General features: G+C 50.8%; 1 protein-coding gene across 5 annotated transcripts in view; it reads right to left on the bottom strand.

The window, feature by feature from the left end:
* Positions 1–982: 982 nt before the first annotated feature.
* Positions 983–19,541, bottom strand: part of nfia (nuclear factor I/A) — a 201,987-nt gene continuing 183,428 nt past the window's right edge. For 3 of the 5 annotated variants that reach the window (XM_075486120.1, XM_075486122.1, XM_075486124.1), the window contains 4 exons: positions 16,450–16,628; positions 11,269–11,434; positions 8,026–8,114; positions 983–1,722 (listed from right to left, as the gene is read on the bottom strand). In XM_075486120.1, the coding sequence (XP_075342235.1) occupies positions 1,708–1,722; positions 8,026–8,114; positions 11,269–11,434; positions 16,450–16,628 (449 nt within the window). In that variant the 3' untranslated portion in view covers positions 983–1,707. The remainder of the gene's footprint in view (positions 1,723–8,025; positions 8,115–11,268; positions 11,435–16,449; positions 16,629–19,541) is intronic. The other 2 variants (XM_075486121.1, XM_075486123.1) reach the window with 1 other exon arrangement.

Raw genomic sequence — 19,541 nt, 5'->3', positions numbered from 1 at the left:
GCCCTCTGGCTCCGCCCCTTCATCACCAGACCACACCCCCTGATTACACGCTCGCGGCCTATTGGCCGACTGCAGGAAGAAGTGCTTGCGATTGGACGGGGGCCTCTGGGAGACCCGGCCAATCACACGGCAGCCCGTAAACGGGCGGATTATCTCGCCGATGGAAAACAGAGAAAACACGATTCGTTTCAAGCTTAAATTCACACTTTTCTTCGGATTTTCACGAGAAACTCGACTCGCCTTTTCAGAAGGAAAAAGAAGTGCTGCATAAAATAAGTTAATCGCTTCGCGTTTTCCTTCTTTTAAAACCTAAAAAGCAGACTTTCACTTCCGAGAAATGTTCTGAAAACTGATTGTTTTAAAATGATATTTCTTAAAGGGATTCTCCTACCAAACTAACAGCTTTACAAGATGAACAAACAACAAATAATAAACAATAAAAGTGAATACATCTCCCCTTATTTCTCACAAGGCTGTGGGTTCTAGTTCGAAGCTCTCGTTGTCTTTTTTTACCCCAGTATTTTAGAGTCCCAGAGGTGTGAGCGGACTAGGAAGAAAAATATAGATTTTTGATATACTTTTCAACAACAACCGTTTTCAACGAGCTATCTTACAAAGATATTTAACTGTCCAACAGCTAGCCAACAAAAATTGCACTTTCCTCATGATCAATATTCCACCGGTAAAGTTTTAGTTACTCGTCTTACTGCCCTGCCTTCGCTCCAAACCCCGGAGCTCTCTGAGCTCTCCGCCCACCCTTCGTACGCCGATCTTCACCCGGACTGGTGGATGGATAGAGGAGGAAGAGGAGGGACCAGCTGAAATGGTGGCTAAGAGAGAAAAACCAATGAGCCATGAAGCCAAAGCCTCCAAAAAAAAAAAAAAAACAAGCTTGGATCCACCAGAATCTGGTGGCAACACTTCACATTTACAAACCCCTGCTTGTTTACTGCCCCCCCCCCCCCCCCCCCCAACCCTCCACCTGTAGTTCATGTTGCCTCCCATTGAGCACTGGTCCATGTCCTTGAAAGGTGCCTTCTTGACTCCTCCCCCTGACCAAGTGGGGGCGGGGCCATCCCAGGAGGTGTGTGATTGGGGGGTTTTGGGAGTTTTAGCTGGTGCTTTCTGAGCCAGGTAACACCTCACCTCGCCCCCAACAACGGTGTGTTCCATCCCCATCCATCACCACCAACCACACCCACTGCATGGGTACACTGGGTACACCGTCATGGGGGGGGGGGGTCTGGTTGTGGATGTGGGAGGAACACGTTATGTCCACACACTGCAAAGGATGATGGGAAAGGGTAGTTTCTCCAAAGAGGAAGCTTCGTGTTCCCAGAACCTGAAGGTTCAGTCCTCCTCAGATGTGTCAGCCCGGTGTGGTTGGGGGGGGTCCAGGGTCTGGGGGTCCAGGGTCTGGCACTACGGACATAGGATCCACATGTCTACAGGGAAGTCAATGACGTAGAGTTCACAGAGTGGGTGTTTGACACCGGGGGGCGTTAGATCCGCTGTAGCCATGCTGATACTGCTGAGTCTGCAATATGGCGCTGGTGGGGGGGCAGAGTCAGACACTGGAGGGGTGGAGGGGGGCAAAGGGACAGGGTGAGATGGGGCTTTCTGTCACAGCTGGCATTGAAGGTCAAAGGTTGAGGAGGAGACTGCAGCGATCTGTTGTACAGGTGGGTCGAGGTACCCCAGGGGTCCTTATCCCAGGTACCACTGTGGAGACAAGACAATAACAGGCGTTAACATCGGGCTTGGATTTGGATTAGGATTGGACTGGGTTTGGATTAGGTTTGGGCTAGGTTAGAGTTAAGTTTGGGCTAGGTTTGGACTGGGTTTGGACTGGGTTTGGGCTAGGTTTGGGCTAGGGTTAGAGTTAAGTTTGGGCTAGGTTTGGACTAGGTTTGGACTAGGTTTGGGCTAGGTTTGGGCTAGGGTTAGAGTTAAGTTTGGGCTAGGTTTGGGCTGGTTTGGATTAGGTTTGGATTAGGTTTGGGCTAGGTTTGGACTAGGTTTGGATTAGGTTTGGGCTAGGTTTGGGCTAGGTTTGGGCTAGGGTTAGAGTTAAGTTTGGGCTAGGTTTGGACTGGTTTGGATTAGGTTTGGATTAGGTTTGGGCTAGGTTTGGGCTAGGTTTGGATTAGGTTTGGGCTAGGTTTGGGCTAGGGTTAGAGTTAAGTTTGGGCTAGGTTTGGACTGGTTTGGATTAGGTTTGGATTAGGTTTGGGCTAGGTTTGGGCTAGGTTTGGACTGGTATGGATTAGGTTTGGATTAGGTTTGGATTAAGTTTGGGCTAGGTTTGGGCTAGGGTTAGAGTTAAGTTTGGGCTAGGTTTGGACTGGTTTGGATTAGGTTTGGATTAGGTTTGGGCTAGGTTTGGGCTAGGTTTGGACTGGTATGGATTAGGTTTGGATTAGGTTTGGGCTAGGTTTGGGCTAGGTTTGGACTGGTATGGATTAGGTTTGGATTAGGTTTGGGCTAGGTTTGGACTAGGTTTGGACTGGGTTTGGATTAGGTTTGGACTGGGTTTGGGCTAGGTTTGGACTGGGTTTGGACTAGGTTTGGACTAGGTTTGGACTGGGTTTGGACTAGGTTTGGACTAGGTTTGGACTGGGTTTGGACTGGTTTGGACTAGGTTTGGACTGGGTTTGGACTAGGTTTGGACTAGGTTTGGACTAGGTTTGGACTAGGTTTGGACTGGGTTTGGACTGGTTTGGACTAGGTTTGGACTGGGTTTGGACTAGATTTGGACTAGGTTTGGACTAGGTTTGGACTAGGTTTGGACTGGGTTTGGACTGGGTTTGGACTAGGTTTGGACTAGGTTTGGACTAGGTTTGGACTGGGTTTGGATTAGGTTTGGACTGGGTTTGGGCTAGGTTTGGACTGGGTTTGGACTAGGTTTGGACTAGGTTTGGACTGGGTTTGGACTAGGTTTGGACTAGGTTTGGACTGGGTTTGGACTGGGTTTGGACTAGGTTTGGACTAGGTTTGGACTAGGTTTGGACTGGGTTTGGACTGGGTTTGGACTAGGTTTGGACTAGGTTTGGACTGGGTTTGGACTAGGTTTTGTGGGAATGAGTTTTGGTGGAAAACTGTTTGTGCGTTGTGTCCAGCGCTTTAAAGTTGTGGATGTACTGATAACTGCAGCCACTAGGGGGCACCAACGAGATTCAAACCTTTAAATTTCGGATCTCAAACACGGACGTAACAAGTTTCAGTGTGTGTTTTACATCTCTGATGGGCTGCTATTGATCGCCGAAGGTGCGACGTTCACGTCTCATGAATCCCTCCCTCCTCTTCCTCGCTACCCGCTGAGTTCAAGTTCATACTCGCGTTACATCATGTCTCGTTGCTAAGGACAACCAGACGAGATGGGACGTGACTACCATCGCCAAAGAAACCACATTAACCCCCCCCCCCCCCCCCCAGTCCCACACCACCACTCCTCCTTTTTCATCCTCCACATTCTTCTTCTTCCATTTCTGTCGTTACTCTTCCCTCACTCTTCCTCTCTGGATCACTTTCTCCCCCCCGTCCCACCGTGCACTTCTTAGCACATACACACACGTGCACACACACACGCACTAAACACAGAAGTATTGATTTGAACACACACACACACATACTCTTAAAAAATTTACGCACAATTTAGAAAATGTGTTTTGGAATGTGGAAGGTGAAAGTTTAGATAAAACACAGCAGGGTAAACGGCGTGTTTGTGCACGTGCACGTGTGTGTGCTGCAGGGATTCTCAGACCTCAGCTGCTCCTGACTCGTTGTAATTCTGCTGCTGTGTGTGTGTGGTGATAGAGGAGAAGACTGGAAGGTTAGTTTTTAATCAATACAACCTGCTGACGCCGGGACTTTTCTACCTCGCTCTCTCTCCCCCTGTGTGTGTCGGTGTCTCTCGCCCCGCTGCACTGCAGCTCCTCCCTCTGTCCTGAGAAGACCAGACGCTGTGTGTGTGTGTGCGTGCACGTGTGTGTGTGCACGTGTGTGTGTGCACGTGCACGCTGATGCTGACAGCCGTGATTCAGGCTGGAGATACTCATCTCAGAGTACTTTAAAGGATCAGTCTGCTGGTTTCACCTGTTTTCTGAGTCGTTCGGCGTTTTGTTGCAACGCTTTTTTAAACTTTTGGGTCATTTCATGCTCCGTATTTGGAGAAAATTACGTCCCACCCTGTACGAAGTATTTTACAGTACGTTCAGTAATTTTGATGGAGACGCTCCACCACCCGGCATCCCAACCCGAACCATTTCACACGTTATTAGAACAGCGTAAAAAAGCTTAAAATGTGCATAAATCAATCTCTTTAAACAAATTTCTGCAAGCAACTAAATTTTGAAAATTTCTTCTGAAAATGTTCTTATGATCTGTGTGCCAACTACCACACTAGGTACTAACTACCGTATGTTAGGTACTAACTACCGCATGTTAGGTACTAACTACCGCATGTTAGGTACTAACTACCGTATGTTAGGTACAAACTACGGTAGGTAAGGCACTAACTAGTGCAAGTTAGACACTAACTTCCGCAGGTTAGACACTAACTAGCACAGGTTAGACACTAACTAGTGCCGGTTAGACACTAACTAGCGCAGGTTAGACACTAACTAGCGCAGGTTAGACACTAACTAGCACAGGTTAGACACTAACTTCCGCAGGTTAGACACTAACTAGCACAGGTTAGACACTAACTAGCGCCGGTTAGACACTAACTAGCGCCGGTTAGACACTAACTAGCGCAGGTTAGACACTAACTAGCGCCGGTTAGACAATAACTAGCGCAGGTTAGACACTAACTAGCGCCGGTTAGACACTAACTAGCGCCGGTTAGACACTAACTAGCGCCGGTTAGACACTAACTAGCGCAGGTTAGACACTAACTAGCGCCGGGTAGACACTAACTAGCGCCGGTTAGACACTAACTAGCGCAGGTTAGACACTAACTAGCGCCGGTTAGACACTAACTAGTGCCGGTTAGACACTAACTAGCGCCGGTTAGACACTAACTAGCGCCGGTTAGACACTAACTAGCGCAGGTTAGACACTAACTAGCGCCGGGTAGACACTAACTAGCGCCGGTTAGACACTAACTAGTGCCGGTTAGACACTAACTAGCGCCGGTTAGACACTAACTAGCGCCGGTTAGACACTAACTAGCGCAGGTTAGACACTAACTCCTCAGAAGTATTCCACTGACACACAGTGGTGGTTTTCAGAGCCCAGAACTTGAACACAAAGACGCGATCAATAAGTGTGTGTGCGGTTTCATGTGAGGAGCAGTGATGGTGGTTTCCCCTTCACGTGCACGCTCGGGTGTGTGGTCATCTGTCACACCGTCTTCAAGGTGAAGCGCACACACACACACACACACACACACAGATGCAGCACCAACGCCACACCCACGCCATTACTCGCCTGATGAAGTGCTGACTCAGGAGGAGAAACAGAAACAATACCAGAAAGAGAAGATCAGGGGGTCCAGTTTGTTCTGGGTCTGCCCCCTCTCTGTGGGCACAGTGCCCACTCTGAACAAAGCCCAAACCATCTGCCCCCCATGGCCCAGAAGAACCAGCACACACAGGAATACCCAGACGGTCCTGTTGGTCTCCAGGGCGACGCGGAGGACGGGGGCTGTATTCCTGCTTTATTCCCGCTTTATTCTCACTTTATTCCTGCTTTATTCCCGCTTTATTCTCACTTTATTCCTGCTTTATTCTCACTTTATTCCTGCTTTATTCCTGCTTTATTCTCACTTTATTCCTGCTTTATTCCCGCTTTATTCCCATCTTTATGCTGACCTTCTGATCTGATGTTTCCTGATAGAAAGGTTCGAGTAAAACTCCTCATCGGTCCTCAGGACAGGAGACGGAGGCCGAGCGGCGTCCCACAGAGGCCGAATAAATAACCAGCTCTGTTTCTGGCAGCGCTGACAAACACCTGGCCAACGTCTGCACGAGTGTGCATGTGTGTGTGAGTGTGCACGTGTGTGTGTGTGTGTGTGTGTGCGCTGGCCTGTGACAGAGTCAATAAATCGACGGCCTCGTTCACTGCAGCCCACCAGACACTCACACATTAACACACAATCAACCATGTCTGAATTGTCAACAGAGGACTCCCACCTCATTGTCATCCACATTGTGCATGTGTGTGTGTGCACGTGCATGTGCATGTGTGTGTGTGTGTGTGTGTGTGCACGTGTGGGATGAGTTAAGTCAAGGCTGCCCAGTCGTTACACTCTTCATAAATCAGCTGGTAAACAGACCCTGACCTGCACACACATCAGTAATAACACTGACCCGCTGCTCTGCAGTTAATATTACAGAGCAGGGGCCTCATGCACAAAGCGGCGTACGCACTTTTTCACGTCAACGATCAGATGTATCAAGAGCGAAAAGATCGTGGAAATTTGTGTTGCATCACGCCAACTTCAGGGCTGGCGTACGCACTTTTCTACAGCTGCTGATTCTTTGGCGACACCTAGAGGTGATGTTGGGAAACTGTTATAATCTGAGACATCTGAGACACATGAACTATTAACTAGGGGTGGGCGATATGTATCGTATGCGAAATTATTGTGAATGTTGATTTGACGATGAGTAATTTTGCAATATCGAGATATATATATATTTTTTTTTTCAATCGCCAAAAATCAATAAAGTGCGGCGCCAGTGGTCCTCTGCCCTTACCACGGCGCCACGCCACGCCGCAAGCCTTAAAAAATAGCCCTATTGTGCTTTATTTATTTATTTAAGACATTCTACTTTATTTCTTATTTGAACCTTTAAGACAATTTCTTTTTTGTGTGTTTGTTGCACACTACTGGAAGGAGATTAAAGTTTAATCAGCACTTTCTGTTGATTGGCATCACTTAATGTTTCTTTTAGATGTGTGGATTCATGTTTACAAGAATTTTATTTATTTTTGTTTAAGTTTTTAAGAGAATAAATGTCCTTTCCTTAAATACTTGTGTCACTGCAATTATTCTTTGAGTCATCTTATTGTGATCTTAACGCAAGTTTTATTATATTTTTTTTGAAAATATCGTTATCGTGAAAATCCTAAAAAATATCGAGATATTTTTTTTTGCCCATATCGCCCACCCCTACTATTAACACACCCATGTGTCTGCAGTTACACGAGTGGATATAAAAGCAGCGCAAAGTGGTGAATACCATTAAAAACAACGGCTGCTTTAGCAGGATTAGAAGACTTTGCAAATGGTGCAATTCGAAGAGAGCGTGTGTTCAGAGACAGAGAGGACCTGCTGGCACATGATGGCGACTGGCTCATCAGCCACATTCTTATAAAAGCGCCATCACATGATGAATTTGTATGTTAACAGGAAAGATTTTCATTCGATCATGTACAGATCATATGTGATGCGTAAATGCAATTAACCAACATTGTGCCTGGTTCAACGCACGATTCATTCTGAGTAACAGCATCGTTGGGAACAGACTACAAGGTGGCACTGTGCGCGATGGGTGGCTTGTGGTGAGTAACTTTATTGTGTAATTGTCCTAATATTATTCCCCGTGACGCGCGATGAGTATTTGCGCCCCCAGTTTCTATCCCGTGTTCACAGTATCAGTCGGTGGTTAAAGTTAGTTTCTTGCTGTTTTTTGCAGGTTAAACTTCAGCTTAAGATCTAACAAGCCCCTGATCGTCTCTGTGGGCAAATGTTAATAACCCCGTGCGTTGTTGGTAGTCCTTTCTGTGATCTATTTTCTTTTGATATTTGATTTTTTTTATTCTGTATGGATTGTAAATCTGAATCTGTAATTTTGAACCATATAGGTACAATAGCGAAATAATATGGGCTTATTCTTGACAAGATAGAGAAACGTTTATTGTTCTGGTTGTTGTTGTTTCTTTTCTTTTTTTTTTGCTCTATATTATCTCATAAATATCTGACTTGCAAGGAAGGACAATTTGAATGTTGGATAATAACTTTGCCCCTGATGTCGATGTGGATGTGGGAGAGCGAGGAGCAGCTGGAGATCAGGTTACCTGTGGTTGTTGAGGGATGTTAAAGCCGGGGTCTCGGGGTCCGACACTGACGAACCGCTGGGCTGGAGATGTGGTGGGGGTGGAGTAGGCTGTGCACACAGAAACACACCAGAGCCGTTAATTCAGCCATCAACACCATGTGCATCCTCAGGGTTAAAAATGATCTAACAAGAGTTATGATAAGAAATAATGATCCTGAACAATCTGTTTCTGCGTTCAAGACTGAAAAAGGCATCAGATTCTGTCTGTTCACGATGTAATTAGCGTAGCTTAGCATAGACTGGAAGCAGGCAGAAACTGCTAGCCTAGCTAACATCCGTCAGTACCCTGTTTAAAAAGACATTCAGAGGATGTGGGTCAGAGCGATGACCCGAAGTCAAATAAAGCCTCGTTTCCACTGTCAGAACGGTACGGGTCGGTTCAGAACGGTTCTCTTATTTCAGTGTTTCCACTGGTCCATGGGACCGGCTTCCATGGTAACGGGTTCCATGGTAACGGGCTCCATGGGACCGGTACGCTTTGGTGGTAGTGGAAACACTGAAATAAGAGAACCGTTCTGAACCGACCCGTACCGGACTGTACCGACCCGTACCGGACTGTACCGACCCGTCCCGGACCTAACCGACCCGTACCGGACTGTACCAAGCCGTACCGGACTGTACCAACCCGTACCGACCCGTACCGGACTGTACCGACCCGTCCCGGACCTAACCGACCCGTACCGGACTGTACCGACCCGTACCGGACTGTACCGACCCGTACCGACCCGTACCGGACTGTACCGACCCGTACCGGACTGTACCGACCCGTCCCGGACCTAACCGACCCGTACCGGACTGTACCGACCCGTACCGACCCGTACCGACCCGTACCGGACTGTACCGACCCGTCCCGGACCTAACCGACCCGTACCGGACCTAACCGACCCGTACCGGACTGTACCGACCCGTACCGACCCGTACCGACCCGTACCGGACTGTACCGACCCGTACCGGACTGTACCGACCCGTCCCGGACCTAACCGACCCGTACCGGACTGTACCGACCCGTACCGGACCTAACCGACCCGTACCGGACTGTACCGACCCGTACCGACCCGTACCGGACTGTACCGACCCGTCCCGGACCTAACCGACCCGTACCGGACTGTACCGAGCCGTACCGGACTGTACCAACCCGTACCGACCCGTACCGGACTGTACCGACCCGTACCGGACTGTACCGACCCGTACCGGACTGTACCGACCCGTACCGGACCTAACCGACCCGTACCGGACTGTACCGACCCGTCCTGGACCTAACCGACCCGTACCGGACTGTACCGACCCGTACCGGACCTAACCGACCCGTACCGGACTGTACCGACCCGTACCGACCCGTACCGGACTGTACCGACCCGTCCCGGACCTAACCGACCCGTACCGGACTGTACCGAGCCGTACCGGACTGTACCAACCCGTACCGACCCGTACCGGACTGTACCGACCCGTACCGGACCTAACCGACCCGTACCGGACTGTACCGACCCGTACCGGACTGAACTGACCCGTCCCGGACCTAACCGACCCGTACCGGACTGTACCGACCCGTACCGGACCTAACCGACCCGTACCGGACTGTACCGACCCGTCCTGGACTGTACCAACCCGTACCGACCCGTACCGGACTGTACCGACCCGTACCGGACTGTACCGACCTGTCCCGGACCTAACCGACCCGTACCGGACTGTACCGACCCGTACCGACCCGTACCGGACTGTACCGACCCGTCCCGGACCTAACCGACCCGTACCGGACTGTACCGACCCGTACCGACCCGTACCGGACCGTACCGACCTGTACCGACCCGTACCGGACTGTACCGACCCGTACCGGACCTAACCGACCCGTACCGGACTGTACCGACCCGTACCGGACCTAACCGACCAGTCCCGGACTGTACCGACCCGTACCGGACCTAACCGACCCGTACCGGACTGAACTGACCCGTACCGGACCTAACCGACCCGTACCGGACTGTACCGACCCGTCCCGGACCTAACCGACCCGTACCGGACTGTACCGACCCGTACCGACCCGTACCGACCCGTCCCGGACCTAACCGACCCGTACCGGACTGTACCGAGCCGTACCGGACTGTACCAACCCGTACCGACCCGTACCGACCCGTACCGACCCGTACCGGACTGTACCGACCCGTACCGACCTGTACCGACCCGTACCGACCCGTACCGACCCGTACCGACCCGTACCGGACTGTACCGACCCGTCCCGGACCTAACCGACCCGTACCGGACCTAACCGACCCGTACCGGACTGTACCGACCCGTACCGACCCGTACCGACCCGTACCGACCCGTACCGGACTGTACCGACCCGTACCGGACCTAACCGACCCGTCCCGGACCTAACCGACCCGTACCGGACTGAACTGACCCGTACCGGACCTAACCGACCCGTACCGGACTGTACCGACCCGTCCCGGACCTAACCGACCCGTACCGGACTGTACCGACCCGTACCGACCCGTACCGGACTGTACCGACCTGTCCCGGACCTAACCGACCCGTACCGGACTGTACCGACCCGTGCCGACCTGTACCGACCCGTACCGGACTGAACTGACCCGTACCGGACTGTACCGACCCGTACCGGACTGTACCGACCTGTGCCGACCTGTACCGACCCGTACCGGACTGTACCGACCTGTACCGGACTGAACCGACCCGTACCGGACTGTACCGACCTGTGCCGACCTGTACCGACCCGTACCGGACTGTACCGACCCGTACCGGACTGTACCGACCCGTGCCGACCTGTACCGACCCGTACCGGACTGAACTGACCCGTACCGGACTGTACCGACCCGTACCGGACTGTACCGACCTGTGCCGACCTGTACCGACCCGTACCGGACTGTACCGACCTGTACCGGACTGAACCGACCCGTACCGGACTGTACCGACCTGTGCCGACCTGTACCGACCCGTACCGGACTGAACCGACCCGTACCGGACTGTACCGACCTGTGCCGACCTGTACCGACCCGTACCGGACTGTACCGACCCGTACCAGACTGTACCGACCCGTACCGGACTGTACCGACCCGTACCGGACTGCATGGTGGAAACGGGGCTTATGATCCGGACACAATGTTATGGGATTAATAACCAGCGTGTCGTTGTGAAGAGAAACAGTTTAAAAAGGAAGTACAGAGGTGTGTATGTGTGTGTGCGCACTCACTGGGCGAGGTGGGCGAGTTGCCTCCCCCCTCAGTGGAGGAGGTGGAGGGCGGCTTGGCGTCGACGGGCAGCGGGACGGGACGGGCCATCGGGGGAGGCGGTGGGGGAGGCAGCATGGGCGTCGGCAGGAAGGGGTTGTGGACTTTCCCCTGGGAGCTACCGTTAGGCTGAAAGAGGGGCATCAACAGGTCGATTACACAGCCAACCTGAGTGTGTGCACGTGTGTGTGCATGTGCGTGTGCGTGTGCATGTGCATGTGCGTGTGCATGTGCATGTGCATGTGCATGTGCATGTGTGTCAGCAGTTTCTGGTCATAAAGTATTCTGCTGCTGTTCGCATTTTATCCTGCGACTCCAGAAGCTGCTGCTCTCCTTCTGACTCCAACTCTAACTCTATGCCTCCCAGGTCAGTGAGGACTGAACCTGGATCAGGCTGCACCTGGATCAGGCTGCACCTGGATCAGGTTTAACCTGGATCAGGCTGCACCTGGATCAGGCTGCACCTGGATCAGGCTGCACCTGGATCAGGCTGCACCTGGTTCAGGCTGCACCTGGATCAGGCTGCACCTGGATCAGGCTGCACCTAGATCAGGCTGCACCTGGATCAGGCTGCACCTGGATCAGGCTGCACCTGGATCAGGCTGCACCTGGTTCAGGCTGCACCTGGATCAGGCTGCACCTGGATCAGGCTGCACCTGGATCAGGCTGCACCTAGATCAGGCTGCACCTGGTTCAGGCTGCACCTGGATCAGGTTTAACCTGGTTCAGGCTGCACCTGGATCAGCCTGCACCTGGATCAGGCTGCACCTGGAACAGGCTGCACCTGGATCAGCCTGCACCTGGATCAGGCTGCACCTGGAACAGGCTGCACCTGGATCAGGTTTAACCTGGATCAGGCTGCACCTGGATCAGGCTGCACCTGGACCAGGCTGCACCTGGATCAGGTTTAACCTGGATCAGGCTGCACCTGGATCAGGCTGCACCTGGATCAGGCTGCACCTGGAACAGGCTGCACCTGGATCAGCCTGCACCTGGAACAGGCTGCACCTGGATCAGGTTTAACCTGGATCAGGCTGCACCTGGATCAGGCTGCACCTGGAACAGGCTGCACCTGGATCAGGTTTAACCTGGATCAGGCTGCACCTGGATCAGGCTGCACCTGGACCAGGCTGCACCTGGATCAGGTTTAACCTGGATCAGGCTGCACCTGGATCAGGCTGCACCTGGACCAGGCTGCACCTGGATCAGGCTGCACCTGGATCAGGCTGCACCTGGACCAGGCTGCACCTGGATCAGGCTGCACCTGGATCAGCCTGCACCTGGAACAGGCTGCACCTGGATCAGGTTTAACCTGGATCAGGCTGCACCTGGAAGTCGAGCAAAAACAGAGCAAAGAAGGACAGGAGACGCAGCGTGCACGTACGTGTGTGCACGGTGATGGAGGTTGTATTGATTCAGAGTCTAGATGCAGATATATCAGCTATCTGTCTGCAGACAGCAAAACCCCATCAGAGCCTCATGTGTGTTCATGTGTGTGTGTTTACATTGAGGAAGCCCACCTGTGTGTGTGTTATGTGTGTGTGTTTACATTGAGGAAGCCCACCTGTGTGTGTGTTATGTGTGTGTGCTTACATTGAGGAAGCCCACCTGTGTGTGTGTGTTATGTGTGTGTGTGTGCTTACATTGAGGAAGCCCACCTGTGTGTGTGTGTTATGTGTGTGTGTGTTTACATTGAGGAAGCCCACTTGTGTGTTTGTTATGTGTGTGTGCTTACATTGAGGAAGCCCACCTGTGTGTGTGTTATGTGTGTGTGCTTACATTGAGGAAGCCCACCTGTGTGTGTGTGTTATGTGTGTGTGTGTGCTTACATTGAGGAAGCCCACCTGTGTGTGTGTTATGTGTGTGTGTTTACATTGAGGAAGCCCACCTGTGTGTGTGTTATGTGTGTGTGCTTACATTGAGGAAGCCCACCTGTGTGTGTGTGTTATGTGTGTGTGTGTGCTTACATTGAGGAAGCCCACCTGTGTGTGTGTTATGTGTGTGTGTGTGCTTACATTGAGGAAGCCCACCTGTGTGTGTGTTATGTGTGTGTGTTTACATTGAGGAAGCCCACCTGTGTGTGTGTTATGTGTGTGTGTTATGTGTGTGTGTTTACATTGAGGAAGCCCACCTGTGTGTGTGTTATGTGTGTGTGTGTGCTTACATTGAGGAAGCCCACCTGTGTGTGTGTTATGTGTGTGTGTTTACATTGAGGAAGCCCACCTGTGTGTGTGTTATGTGTGTGTGCTTACATTGAGGAAGCCCACCTGTGTGTGTGTTATGTGTGTGTGCTTACATTGAGGAAGCCCACCTGTGTGTGTGTTATGTGTGTGTGCTTACATTGAGGAAGCCCACCTGTGTGTTATGTGTGTGTGTGTGCTTACATTGAGGAAGCCCACCTGTGTGTGTGTTATGTGTGTGTGTGCTTACATTGAGGAAGCCCACCTGTGTGTGTGTGTTATGTGTGTGTGCTTACATTGAGGAAGCCCACCTGTGTGTTATGTGTGTGTGTGTGCTTACATTGAGGAAGCCCACCTGTGTGTGTGTTATGTGTGTGTGTGCTTACATTGAGGAAGCCCACCTGTGTGTGTGTGTTATGTGTGTGTGTTTACATTGAGGAAGCCCACCTGTGTGTGTGTTATGTGTGTGTGTGTGCTTACATTGAGGAAGCCCACCTGTGTGTGTGTTATGTGTGTGTGTTTACATTGAGGAAGCCCACCTGTGTGTGTGTTATGTGTGTGTGCTTACATTGAGGAAGCCCACCTGTGTGTGTGTTATGTGTGTGTGCTTACATTGAGGAAGCCCACCTGTGTGTGTGTTATGTGTGTGTGCTTACATTGAGGAAGCCCACCTGTGTGTGTGTGTTATGTGTGTGTGCTTACATTGAGGAAGCCCACCTGTGTGTGTGTTATGTGTGTGTGTGCTTACATTGAGGAAGCCCACCTGTGTGTGTGTGTTATGTGTGTGTGTGCTTACATTGAGGAAGCCCACCTGTGTGTGTGTTATGTGTGTGTGTGCTTACATTGAGGAAGCCCACCTGTGTGTGTGTGTTATGTGTGTGTGTGCTTACATTGAGGAAGCCCACCTGTGTGTGTGTGTTATGTGTGTGTGTGCTTACATTGAGGAAGCCCACCTGTGTGTGTGTGTTATGTGTGTGTGCTTACATTGAGGAAGCCCACCTGTGTGTGTGTTATGTGTGTGTGTGCTTACATTGAGGAAGCCCACCTGTGTGTGTGTGTTATGTGTGTGTGTGCTTACATTGAGGAAGCCCACCTGTGTGTGTGTGTTATGTGTGTGTGCTTACATTGAGGAAGCCCACCTGTGTGTGTGTTATGTGTGTGTGTGTTTACATTGAGGAAGCCCACCTGTGTGTGTGTGTTATGTGTGTGTGCTTACATTGAGGAAGCCCACCTGTGTGTGTGTGTTATGTGTGTGTGTGTTTACATTGAGGAAGCCCACCTGTGTGTGTGTTATGTGTGTGTGTTTACATTGAGGAAGCCCACCTGTGTGTGTGTTATGTGTGTGTGCTTACATTGAGGAAGCCCACCTGTGTGTGTGTGTTATGTGTGTGTGCTTACATTGAGGAAGCCCACCTGTGTGTGTGTTATGTGTGTGTGTGTTTACATTGAGGAAGCCCACCTGTGTGTGTGTTATGTGTGTGTGTGTGTTTACATTGAGGAAGCCCACCTGTGTGTGTGTGTTATGTGTGTGTGTGTGTTTACATTGAGGAAGCCCACCTGTGTGTGTGTGTTATGTGTGTGTGCTTACATTGAGGAAGCCCACCTGTGTGTGTGTTATGTGTGTGTGTTTACATTGAGGAAGCCCACCTGTGTGTGTGTTATGTGTGTGTGTGTGTGTGTTTACATTGAGGAAGCCCACCTGTGTGTGTGTGTTATGTGTGTGTGTTTACATTGAGGAAGCCCACCTGTGTGTGTGTGTTATGTGTGTGTGTGCTTACATTGAGGAAGCCCACCTGTGTGTGTGTTATGTGTGTGTGTGTGTTTACATTGAGGAAGCCCACCTGTGTGTGTGTTATGTGTGTGTGTGTGCTTACATTGAGGAAGCCCACCTGTGTGTGTGTGTTATGTGTGTGTGTGTTTACATTGAGGAAGCCCACCTGTGTGTGTGTTATGTGTGTGTGTGTGTTTACATTGAGGAAGCCCACCTGTGTGTGTGTTATGTGTGTGTGTTTACATTGAGGAAGCCCACCTGTGTGTGTGTTATGTGTGTGTGTTTACATTGAGGAAGCCCACCTGTGTGTGTGTTATGTGTGTGTGTTTACATTGAGGAAGCCCACCTGTGTGTGTGTGTTATATGTGTGTGTGCTTACATTGAGGAAGCCCACCTGTGTGTGTGTTATGTGTGTGTGTTTACATTGAGGAAGCCCACCTGTGTGTGTGTTATGTGTGTGTGTGCTTACATTGAGGAAGCCCACCTGTGTGTGTGTGTTATGTGTGTGTGTGTTTACATTGAGGAAGCCCACCTGTGTGTGTGTTATGTGTGTGTGTTTACATTGAGGAAGCCCACCTGTGTGTGTGTTATGTGTGTGTGCTTACATTGAGGAAGCCCACCTGTGTGTGTGTGTTATGTGTGTGTGTTTACATTGAGGAAGCCCACCTGTGTGTGTGTGTTATGTGTGTGTGTTTACATTGAGGAAGCCCACCTGTGTGTGTGTTATGTGTGTGTGCTTACATTGAGGAAGCCCACCTGTGTGTGTGTTATGTGTGTGTGCTTACATTGAGGAAGCCCACCTGTGTGTGTGTTATGTGTGTGTGTGCTTACATTGAGGAAGCCCACCTGTGTGTGTGTTATGTGTGTGTGCTTACATTGAGGAAGCCCACCTGTGTGTGTGTTATGTGTGTGTGTTTACATTGAGGAAGCCCACCTGTGTGTGTGTGTTATGTGTGTGTGTGCTTACATTGAGGAAGCCCACCTGTGTGTGTGTGTTATGTGTGTGTGCTTACATTGAGGAAGCCCACCTGTGTGTGTGTTATGTGTGTGTGTGCTTACATTGAGGAAGCCCACCTGTGTGTGTGTGTTATGTGTGTGTGCTTACATTGAGGAAGCCCACCTGTGTGTGTGTTATGTGTGTGCTTACATTGAGGAAGCCCACCTGTGTGTGTGTTATGTGTGTGTGTGCTTACATTGAGGAAGCCCACCTGTCCGGCCTGCTGGGCGGAGTCAGGACAGACCAGCTGGACGAACTCCTTCAGCGTCTCCTGGGGGTGGTACCTGATGGCCGGGTGGGAGAAGTAGGAGGCGGGCTGCTGCAGGATGGGGGAGGAGGAGAAGTGGAGGCTGGAGGGGGGGGCGTGGGGGCTCGCTGTGTGGGGGGGAGGGAGAGAGAGGTCAGAGTTCATTAAAGGGGGGCGTGGCTTAACATGCAAATACATGATGGACACACACAGCAGAGCAGATGGACCAATGAGAGCAGGGCACGAAGCTCCTCCCACACCAGCTGCCAATCAAAGCGATGAGTCGTTTCTGTTGCTCCTCCTCCTCTGGGACTCCCCTCCTTTCCTCTCCTTCCTCTATTCTAACATTTCTTCCTTCCTCCTCCTCTTCTCTCCTTTCCTTTCCTCCTCTCCTCCTCCTCTTCTCTCCTTTCCTTCCCTCCTCTCCTCCTCCCTCCTCTCTCCTTTCCTTCCCTCCTCTCCTCCTCCCTCCTCCTCTTCTCTCCTTTCCTTTCCTCCTCTCCTCCTCCCTCCTCTCTCCTTTCCTTCCCTCCTCTCCTCCTCCCTCCTCTCTCCTTTCCTTTCCTCCTCTCCTCCTCCCTCCTCTCTCCTTTCCTTCCCTCCTCTCCTCCTCCCTCCTCTCTCCTTTCCTTTCCTCCTCTCCTCCTCCCTCCTCTCTCCTTTCCTTCCCTCCTCTCCTCCTCCCTCCTCTCTCCTTTCCTTCCCTCCTCTCCTCCTCCCTCCTCTCTCCTTTCCTTCCCTCCTCTCCTCCTCCCTCCTCTCTCCTTTCCTTTCCTCCTCTCCTCCTCCCTCCTCTCTCCTTTCCTTCCCTCCTCTCCTCCTCCCTCCTCTCTCCTTTCCTTCCCTCCTCTCCTCCTCCCTCCTCTCTCCTTTCCTTTCCTTCCCTCCTCTCCTCCTCCCTCCTCTCTCCTTTCCTTTCCTCCTCTCCTCCTCCCTCCTCTCTCCTTTCCTTCCCTCCTCTCCTCCTCCCTCCTCTCTCCTTTCCTTTCCTTTCCTCCTCTCCTCCTCCCTCCTCTCTCCTTTCCTTCCCTCCTCTCCTCCTCCCTCCTCTCTCCTTTCCTTTCCTCCTCTCCTCCTCCCTCCTCTTCTCTCCTTTCCTTTCCTCCTCTCCTCCTCCCTCCTCTCTCATTTCCTTCCCTCCTCCCCTCCTCCCCCCTCCTCTCCCCTCAAGGCTAATTAAGACCCTGATTGGTCTAAGCTGGTGTGATTGCTCGTTAGTGGACGAGGCCTCGTTAAGGGTTGTGATGTATGGACCTCTGAGGAGGAGGAGGAGTAACCGAGGGGATGGAGAGACATTTGAAATGATAGAGAGGAGGATGGAGGGATGGATGGTTAAAGCTGCTGCACTAATTCACTTAAAGTCGGCTGTGATTTATCACTCTGACAACACACACCGACCCGCTGAGTGTGTGTTTACAGTAATCACTGAGTGGACCGCACACACACGTGCACACACACACACACACACACACACACAGAACAGGAATGAGTCAAAGAACAAACCATCTGTGTGTTTTCAGCTTTGAGACGTTTTGTTTTGATGATTATTGAGACGACGTCGCTGTAAACGAGTCACCTGATTAACTCCGACCAATCAGACCCCGGCGTGATCAGCTGACACCAAGACAAACTGCCCGTTTCCTCTGTTTGTCTTTTTAAGGAGAGGTGAGTCTGAGTTCATTACGTAATGAGCTCTGACCATCATGTGGAAGTCTGGATGCAGATGTCTGACTTTGAGCCAATCAGCTCATTGATCAGAAAGGTGTCGGAGTTTGAGTTCTCAGGTTTTATCAGGACATTAAGAAGATAATCTGGCTGTAAAATTCAGTAAATTTCCCCTCAGATGAACAGCACGTATTACTCTGTGTCAGTATCTCTAACACCGAGAAACACAGAGAAAAAAAACTGTACAGTGTGTCCATTGTAAAAGCCAGTTAGCTTAGCACGATAGCACAACATCAATGCTACAGCATCTTAGCAGAAAGCAGCCAGTTCACATGTTGAGTCCACTGAGTGGAACAAACACAAGGGAACGTTTCACGTTAGCATTTTAATGGTAATCACTCGGCTTGTTAGCCGAGAAGGAAGCTAGCAGAGACCAGAAGGAAGCTAGCGGAAGGAAGCTAACGGAGAACAGAAGGAAGCTAGCAGAGAACAGAAGGAAGCTAACGGAGAACAGAAGGAAGCTAACGGAGAACAGAAGGAAGCTAACGGAGAACAGAAGGAAGCTAATGGAGAACAGAAGGAAGCTAACAGAGAACAGAAGGAAGCTAACGGAGAACAGAAGGAAGCTAACGGAGAACAGAAGGAAGCTAGCGGAGAACAGAAGGAAGCTAACGGAGAACAGAAGGAAGCTAACAGAGAACAGAAGGAAGCTAACAGAGAACAGAAGGAAGCTAACGGAGAACAGAAGGAAGCTAGCAGAGAACAGAAGGAAGCTAACAGAGAACAGAAGGAAGCTAACGGAGAACAGAAGGAAGCTAAAAGAGAACAGAAGGAAGCTAGCGGAGAACAGAAGGAAGCTAACAGAGAACAGAAGGAAGCTAACGGAGAACAGAAGGAAGCTAACGGAGAACAGAAGGAAGCTAGCGGAGAACAGAAGGAAGCTAACAGAGAACAGAAGGAAGCTAACGGAGAACAGAAGGATGCTAAAAGAGAACAGAAGGAAGCTAACAGAGAACAGAAGGAAGCTAACAGAGAACAGAAGGAAGCTAACGGAGAACAGAAGGAAGCTAAAAGAGAACAGAAGGAAGCTAGCGGAGAACAGAAGGAAGCTAACGGAGAACAGAAGGAAGCTAACGGAGAACAGAAGGAAGCTGAGGCTCATATTGTCCTTAATGTGCCCATAAGAGCAGCTTCAGTCTGTTAATGTGAACTAATATTCTGAGTCCAAGCAGAACAAAAACAGCTCTTTTTATCAGACATGTTAATAATCAATTACATTTGTAAAGCACTTTTCATTTCATACGGAATCTCAAAGTGCTATGCTGATGGGGCACACTGACGGAGGCGAGGCTGCCATGCACCGGCGCCATCAGCCC

Source organism: Odontesthes bonariensis, chromosome 15 (genome assembly GCF_027942865.1).
Source record: "Odontesthes bonariensis isolate fOdoBon6 chromosome 15, fOdoBon6.hap1, whole genome shotgun sequence".
NCBI lineage: Eukaryota > Metazoa > Chordata > Actinopteri > Atheriniformes > Atherinopsidae > Odontesthes > Odontesthes bonariensis.
The sequence above is the reverse complement of the archived record's forward strand: the minus strand, read 5'-3'. Positions and strand labels throughout refer to the sequence as shown.